The sequence below is a fragment of the Dipteris shenzhenensis genome, chromosome 16, assembly GCF_047967505.1.
Source record: "Dipteris shenzhenensis isolate YYH24624 ecotype China chromosome 16, Dip_SZ_1.0, whole genome shotgun sequence".
NCBI lineage: Eukaryota > Viridiplantae > Streptophyta > Polypodiopsida > Gleicheniales > Dipteridaceae > Dipteris > Dipteris shenzhenensis.
The window spans coordinates 23,651,250-23,659,650 of record NC_141611.1 but is presented as its reverse complement, the minus strand read 5'-3'; the positions used below and the strand labels follow the sequence as shown (position 1 = coordinate 23,659,650).

The following is an 8,401-nucleotide window of genomic DNA, read 5'->3' as shown; positions in this document are numbered from 1 at the left end:
CATATGAGGCTTGGATGGGTCGTAAGCTAGTCAATTCACACATGAGGATGTTTGGATGGCTTCTTTGTGCACATGTTTCATCTTAAATGCAGCACAAGATTGAGGAAAAGGCACTTAAATGCATCTTCAGTTTTGTCGATGAGTTTGTGGAGGCTCCAACTCAGCCACTAGCAAGTGACTTACAACCACAAAACGATTTTGATTTTCAACATGAATTTCCCTCTATGTATCAAGCTATCATAGAACAAGCAATGACCGAAGAGAGGGTTGTTACAGAAAAAGGTGAGCCTATCTACCCACACGAGAAATCTTAAGAGCCAATGTGTCACAAGGATGCTTTTGATAGCAAGGATTGGATGACAGCAATCTTTATGTCTACAGGCGTGGTGCAAACTTGCTGATTTTAATACTATGTATTGATGATATGTTTTTGACTGGACCTAATAATCATCATATTGCATCCTTTAAGGCTCATTTGCAAGTCTTTTAAAGATTTGGGCCAGCTTTAATACTACCTTGGAATTCAATCTACTAATGCCGAGGGAGGTATTGTAATGAGTCAATCCAAATACACTGAGCAACTCTTATACACATTACCATTTGAGGATTGAAAACTCGTCTATACCTTTGGAACCTAGTTTCCATTTCTCATTGGATGATGCTACTGAGCGTTTTGATGCCACCTTCTATCAGTAGTTGAACAAATTCATGCATTGTCCTAGTACACAGCATTGGCATGCAGTGGCCTTTTTTTTTAAATACTTGAAACGCATGCAAGCCTTGGGCCTTCTTCATGGTCAAAATCGCTCTGCATGCATTTTACAGACAGTGATTGGGCAAGATGTTATGACACTAGAGTGTCACATAGTAGCAAGTATTCTATGCTTGGATTTCTTAGTTTAGCAAAAAGCAGCCTATAGTTACTACCTCTAGCTGTAAAGCTAAGTATATGGTAGCTCTTACAACTATGATGGAATGTATCTGCTCCGGAAACTACTTGCAAGTCTTCACGTTGATCATTCGTCTCCCACCACTATCTACACTGACAGTCGTAGTGCTTTAGCCACTACACACAATCATGTGTTTCATGCACGCATTAAGCACATCAAGGTCCATTATTATTATATCTTAGAACAACTGTCAGTAGGAGACATTCTCATGTTATGTTTTGGCACAAGACAATTCGGTAGATATCTTCACCAAAGCATTTCCACGACCTAGTTTGAAGCTGGCAAGCTTTACACTTGATTCCATTTTTATATGATAGTGTCACATTTGTAACGATGGCATAAATTCGACGTATATTTGAGATGTTTCCAGAGTACTTCAGCCATGCCGTGGAGGGGGATTTGTTATACCTAGTCTCCCTGCATCCAACACGTTTCTTCTCTTTCCATTTTCATATCAAAGCAGTGTCAGGATCAACGCTTGTGTCATTATGCTCTTGAGTCTTCTGTCTTCTTCAATAAGCAATGCTACTATGTCTTCATAAGATGTATCTTTGCAAGCCAGATAACAGTTAGGACTTAAGGAAACGTGATCTCTTGAGGAGCATAGCAATCGTGTCACCATCTTCAACAACTCCTCCAAGGCTAGAGAGCGGCTGAGTGGAGCGGCTGAGTGACAAACCCAATATATCCTAAAAGTTCACTGAGATCACCACATTCATCCATTTTTAAATCAAAAAGCTGTTGCTTTAAAAAGCACCTTTGAAGTGAAAGCTTTCTTTCCAAATAATCTCACCATTTTCTCCCATACCTCCTTTGCTGATTTTGTGAGATCTAAATGGTGTATCAAACTGTCAGCAAGGCTGAGACTGATTGAAGCTATTTCCGTGTCATTGCAACCCTACCAAAGCCAAATCTTTTCTACATTTCCTTCTGGCTTCTGGGTAACTCCTTTGACAAGGTTCCACAGACCATTGTGCATGAGTAATAACTGCATCTTTGTCTGCCATGTTGGGAAGCTGATGCCCTTGAATCTGGCAATGGTGTGACTTCCTTTGCTTTGCTCCATAGCATCTGCTGAAAAGATGACAAGCTATATGTGCACGAATAGGAGGTATAGGTGGTGAATAACACGAGATGCTGGTCCACTTTAGAGTTTAGGGTGGCTAGGTAAGTGATGACGGGCAGCAATGAAGGGCATAAACAGGCTTCCTTAGCAACAATGACAATGGGCCTGCCTCACAAAATGGCTTGCAGGAAAGGTGACATGCAGCAGAAGAGCAAATCGCTTGCTTCCCTCAGGAAACAATGGACAGTAAGGAAAACAACAGGCTGTAGAAACTACGCCTCAGAAAGAGAAACCACGGCCAGAAACAAAACTGACGGGTACATCGAGAAAAATGAAAGGGCTGTGAAGAACGAGCCGTGGGGGAGAAAATAGACACGACGATCTCAAGCTGAGGCATGAAGAGGATCGACTTTCTCAGCCCTGATACCATTGAGCATCTGCATAGACGTTGGACATCAAGACATAAGATGCAGCATCCTTTTCATCCAATTGTATTACATGTTCAAAGGCCAGTCTTCCGAGCTCAACATTACCCCACTTTAGACAAGCACCCAACAACGTAAGCCATACCAGCTTATCAGGATGGAAAGGCATCTTCTTCACCATCTCTACCGCCACCTCTAATTGGCCTGCACGGCCAAAGAGATCAACCATGCAAATATGGTGGTTAATAGTTGGATTGATGCCGTAGCCTCTGGTCATTGCCTCAAAGTAAATCTGGCCCTTATCCACTAGACCAGTGTGACCGCATACAGCAAGAATGATAGAGAATGTGACCCCATTTGGCTTTATTCCTTCTTCTCTCATTGTCTCAAGCATATGGAAAACCATTTCACTTCCTCCATGCCGGGCATACCCTGCGATCATTACATTCCACAAGACCTCATCTCGAGCTGGCAGCTTGTCAAATGCTTCCTGTGCTTCAGCAGTTGAGCCACATTTGGCATACATATCCACTACAGTGCTGCCGACAACAAGATCTCTTTCCAACCCTTTTCTGGCTATCTCAGCATGCATTTCTCGGCCCTTGTCTATTGCTCCTATACCGCCACAAGCTTTCAAGCTGCAAGCAAATATGTGATTATCTGGAGAGAGACCCTCCAATTGCATCTGTTTGAGACAGTTGAGTGCTTCCACACCATCCCCATGTTCGGCAAATCCTGCGATCAGTGCATTCCAAGAGACCTCATCTCGAACTGGCAGCTTGGCAAACACTTCCCATGCTTCTGCAAGCAAGCCACATCTGGCATACATATCCACCAAGGTGTTGCCAACAAGAACATCTCCTTCCAGCCCTTTTCTGGTTATCTCGGCATGCATTCCTCGGCCCTTATATATCGACCCTGTGCTGCCACAAGCTTTCAAGCTGCAAACAAATGTGACAACATTTGGAGAGAGACCCTCCAATTGCATCTGTTTGAGACAGTTGAGCGCTTCCACACCAAGCCCATGCTGAGCATATCCTGCAATCAACGTGTTCCACAACACTTCGTCTCGGACTGACAGCTTGTCAAATGTTTCCTGTGCTTCAGCAAGCGAACCACATTTGGCATACATATCCACCACAGTGCTGCCAACCACAAGATCTCTTTCCAGCCCCTTTCTGGCTATCTCCGCATGCATATACCGGCCCTTGTCTATCGCTCCCATGCTGCCACAAGCTTTCAAGCTGCAAACAAATGTGACAGCATCTAAAGAGAGACCCTCCAGCTGCATCTGTTCCAGAAGGTTGAGAGCTTCCTCACTGAGCCCATGCTGCATATATCCTGCGATCAGTGCATTCCACGAGACCTCATCTCGAACTTGAAGTCTGTCAAAGACTTCCCGTGCTTCAACAAGCAAGCCAAGTTTGGCATACATATCCACCACAGTGCTGCCAACAACAAGATCTCTTTCCAGGCCCTTTCGAGCTATCTCAGTGTGCATTTCTCGGCCATTGTCTATCATTCCTATGCCACAAGCTTTCAAGCTGCAAACAAATGTTACAGCATCTGGAGAGGAACCCTCCAGTTGCATCTGTTCAAGACAGTTGAGCGCTTCCTCACCAAGCCCATGCTCGGCATATCCTGCCATCAGTGCATTCCACGAGACCACATCTCGTACTGGCAGCTTGTAAAACATTTCCCGTGCTTCTGCAAGCAATCCACATTTGGCATACATATCTACCAAGGTGTTGCCAATAAGAAGATCTCTTTCCAGCCCCTTTCTGGCTACCTCAACATGCATTTCTTGGCCCTTGTCTAACGCTCCTATGCTGCCACAAGCTTTCAAGCTGCAAACAAACGTGACAGCATTTGGAGAGAGACCCTCCAGTTGCATCTTTTCGAGACAGTTGAGTGCTTCCTCACCAAACCCATGCTGGGCATATCCTGAGATCAGTGCAGTCCATGAGACCTCATTTCGAACTGGCAGCTTGTCAAACGCTTCCCGTGCTTCTGCAAGTGAGCCAATTTTGGCATACATATCCACCACGGTGCTGCCAAGAACAAGATCTCTTTCCAGCCCCTTTCTGGCTATCTCAGCATGTATTTCTTGGCCCTGGTCCTTGGCTCTTATGCTGCCACAAGCTTTCAAGCTGCAAATAAACGTGACAGCATCTGGAAAGAGACCCTCCACTTGCATCTGCTCAAGACAATTGAGTGCTTCTCTACCAAGCCCATGCTGGGTATATCCGGCGATCATTGCATTCCATGAGACCTTGTCTCGATTTGGCAGCTTGTCGAACACATCTCGTGCTTCTGCAGGCAATCCACATTTGGCATACATATCCACCACAGTGCTACCAACAGCAAGATCTTTTTCCAGCCCCTTTCTGCTTATGTTGGCATGTATCTCACGGCCACTTCCTGCATCTTTTAGCCTAGAACAAGCCTTCAGTGCAGCAATGAAGGTATACTTGCTAGGGTGTACAGAATCCTCTTGCATTTTCTGGTAGAGGTTGAGGGCATGTTTTGAATCCCCAAATTCAATATAACCCAAGATGAGAGAATTCCAAGGATACTCATTCCGAACAACCAACTTGTTAAACGCCTGCTCAGCATCGCACATGCTTCCAACTTGCACCAACATTGGGACGAGGTAGTTCCCAAGAGATCTATGATCTTCCAGCCCATTTTTACACAGATAGGCATACAAGTGCTTGGTATACTCTAGATTTTTCTTTGTTCTGCACTTATGCATAATGCATGTAAGGTTCTCAACTGAAGGCGGCTGGGCCATCCGTTCTATAGACGTGAGTGCTTCCTCTAAGCTCAGCATTTCCCAACTACTCTTCTCGTGCAGTTCTTGTGCTCTAGATCCAATGACCTTTGGTCCAGCCTTGCCACACTTGTCTACCCAGGCACGGCCTTGGGCGTGACCAATAGATGCTTTGGGCTTTTTGTCTAGTATGTCTTTATCCCAATCTGAATTGTACCAGCCGTCTACCCAGGTAATCTTATGCTCGAAGTCTGGAGATTTTGGGTTTTCCTGTTGTTAAGATTCACAAGGACTTGTCAGGCTAGCCAATCTACAGAATTTACTTGTGAAAATCGTTCAGTTCGGGCTTGTGCCACGCTTACTTTGCTCTCTTGGTTGTCCCACCACTTGAAGGGATGCGTGAAGTACTTATTGCATAAGCCCTCGTGCCCATCTGATCGATCATTCAGCATGGCTGGATCTGGTCATGCTTCGAAGGTAGGTAAGGGACAACGAAACTAAATTGCCAGAACGACCGTTACAAAAATAAATTGAAGGATGGCAGTTACCTGAACGCAAATATTCATCCACCGCCGCTCCACTGAGGGGACACCATCGGAGAGTGAAAGCTTGACTGTCTGCGAAGATGAGCTGCCAACCAGTGAGAGTGTGGATCTCTGCGCAGATAAGCTGCCAACCCCGTGCCATGAACCTGAGCAGGAAAACCCACTGGTCAAAGAACACATGCTGTCTTTCCCACGAAGTCACAGTATCTGCCACCTGCTTTGCTCACATGTCTTAAATGTTTTGTGAGCACTTCCCTGAAAGAGCAGGCTATAGCATCGATTTGCTATAGCATCGATTTACATGACCCTTTGAAATCCCGATATTAGCCACTTGGAATCCATGTACTTGGTGAGACTCCACGTTGGTAGGACTCCAGCTTGGTGGAAGTCCTTGTGAAACTAATATATAAGTAGAGCTTCGATAAAAACATCCCTGCTGACAAGTGGCTCAAGGAGAGATTAAAAAACACAAACATCTCCCTAGGCTTCCTGCCGTAACAAGGGGCGTGACTCGAGACACGTCCAGCAATCTCCCTCGCATATTATGTCATGCGACCCCAAACCTCAAGGGCTTCTGCCATGTTAGTCCACCCAGCCACGGATTCCCTCTTTCTCTGCCTTTCTTTTTTGGCTCCATCTAGAATCCTCCCTCCTAGCCCAGCACTTGCCACTTGGCCTCCAACTTTGGTGCCACATGTCCCACAAGGGACTCCTCTCTTTATGGCCCTCTCTAGGACTCCTTATGCACCACCTCATAAATGCCTAGACCTAGGCGTGACCCTAGATCCAAGCCCTTTAGGCCCTATTAATGCAAGTGCTACCAAGCCCTCTGGCTTCCCACCTTATACTGTGGTCACACGGTATTATAGTTGACGTAACATTCCCTTCCCTTTAAGAAATGTTTACGTCCTCGAAAATAAAATTGGGAAACCTCCTCTGGAGACTGCTTACCCTTTCCCATGTATATTTCAGAGAAGTGAGGATCAAACTCACATTTCCCCTTTAAGGACTCTAGGAAATCATTCTGAAATTGAGTAAAACTCAATTCATTAACAATTGGCATTCAGCTAAGAGAGTCTGCTACCACATTGAACTTCCCTTTACTATATATCAAGTGTATATCAAACTTTTGCATTAACTCAGCCCGTCTAGCTTTTCTACCTTTAAGCTCTGGCTTTAATGCTCTCCTGATCAAAGATGATCTCAAATTTTGCACCATATAAATAGTGCCTCCACTTCTTTAAAGCATAGACTATAGCATATAGTTCCTTCTCATATGCCGAGTAATTCCATTGGGCACGATCTAACTTTTTGCTTTCAAAAGCCACTGGTCGACCTTTTTGTATAAGTACCGCCCCAAGAGCAAAATCACTAGGATGTGTCTCAACCACGAATGGTTCATTGGGATCCACTACTTTTAAGATAGGAGCTGCCGCTATAGCTACCTTTAATTTTTCAAAACTTCTCTTTTGAGTTTCATCCCATATGAAGGTACTTCCCTTCCCCTTAAGCTGGGTCCGTCATCGGAACAGCAATCCTAGTGTAATCTTGGATGAATCTCCTATAGAAACCTAACAAACCTAAGAATATCTGTAATTCTTCTAAATTTGTAGGATGTGGCCATTCCAATATGGCCTACTTTATCAAGATCCATACGTACCCCTTCTTGGGATATTATGTGTCCCAAGTATTTCACTTCTTTTGCAAAGAGTTCACATTTGGATTCTTTAGCAAAGAGTGAATTATCCCTAAGCAGCTGGAACACTTTGCGTAAATGTTCCAAATGATTTTTCCTAGTTTACTATAAATAAGGATATCGTCTAAAAATACTATAGCAAATTTTCCTAAATATGTCTTTAAGACACTATTCATAAGTGTCATGAAAGTTGCTGGATGTTAATCCAAATGGCATTACTTTAAATTGATAATGCCCATACCTAGTATGAAATGATGTCTTAGGGACATCCTCTTCCCTAATTCGTACTTGGTGATATCCTGATCTTAAATCAATTTTAGTAAAGTATTTTGCCCCTTGCAATTGATCAAAGAGCTCAGCAATGGGAGGCATAGGATACTTATTTTTTATGGTGATTTTATTTAGTGCATGATAATCTATGCATAAACGCATAGTACCATCCTTTTTCTTTACCAGCAAAACTAGTGCAGACCAAGGTGAGTTACTTGTTTAGATCAAGCCCTTCCTAAGATATTCCGTTAACTGTCTTTCGACCTCACATTCCTCTGTTTGACTAAGCCTATATAGGGGTTTGCAAACAAGGGCAGATCCAGGAATTAAATCTATTTTATGATCTACTTCTCTCTCAGGAGGTAAACCATCAGGTAAATCAAACGAAAAAACATCTTTAAATTCAAACATTATATCATTGAAAGAAGATTTATACTTTTTAACATTATCAAAAACAACATTACTTCTTTTCGATGCAGAAGACATAAAATTGCCAATAAAAGTAAGTTCACAAAAATATACCTCGCATTCTTCTTGGTGTAGTAGTCGTTCCAATTCCATCGAACAAATAAGAGGAGAGTTAGGCACATCATGTTCTCCTTGAATCTAGAAGACTCTACCCTCTTTTTCAAACATAATGGAGTTATTAAGATAACTCCTCTATAAGCTATGCCCA

At 43.5% G+C, this 8,401-nt stretch overlaps 1 protein-coding gene across 3 annotated transcripts; it reads right to left on the bottom strand.

The window, feature by feature from the left end:
• Window positions 1–1,635: 1,635 nt before the first annotated feature.
• Window positions 1,636–6,008, bottom strand: LOC147892717 (pentatricopeptide repeat-containing protein At5g27110-like). 3 transcript variants are annotated; one of them, XM_087387679.1, is made up of 3 exons: window positions 5,763–6,008; window positions 5,577–5,674; window positions 1,636–5,484 (listed from the first exon to the last, which is right to left on the bottom strand). In XM_087387679.1, the coding sequence occupies exons 1-3, from the start codon at window positions 5,899–5,901 to the stop codon at window positions 2,431–2,433; spliced, it is 3,291 nt and encodes a 1,096-aa protein (XP_087243805.1). In that variant the 5' UTR covers window positions 5,902–6,008; the 3' UTR covers window positions 1,636–2,430. The 3 variants fall into 3 exon arrangements, with proteins under 3 accessions (XP_087243805.1, XP_087243806.1, XP_087243807.1); XM_087387680.1 differs by having other exon boundaries at window positions 5,577–5,647; XM_087387681.1 differs by lacking the exon at window positions 5,577–5,674.
• Window positions 6,009–8,401: the final 2,393 nt, after the last annotated feature.

Coding starts and splice junctions, on each gene's coding strand:
- LOC147892717 (XM_087387679.1), bottom strand. CDS start 5,901: ATGGCACGGGGTTGGCAGCTTATCTGCGCAGAGATCCACACTCTCACT. Junction 5,675..5,762: donor GGATGAATATTTGCGTTCAG/GTAACTGCCATC, acceptor AAGCATGACCAG/ATCCAGCCATGCTGAATGAT. Junction 5,485..5,576: donor GGGACAACCAAGAGAGCAAA/GTAAGCGTGGCA, acceptor TCTTAACAACAG/GAAAACCCAAAATCTCCAGA.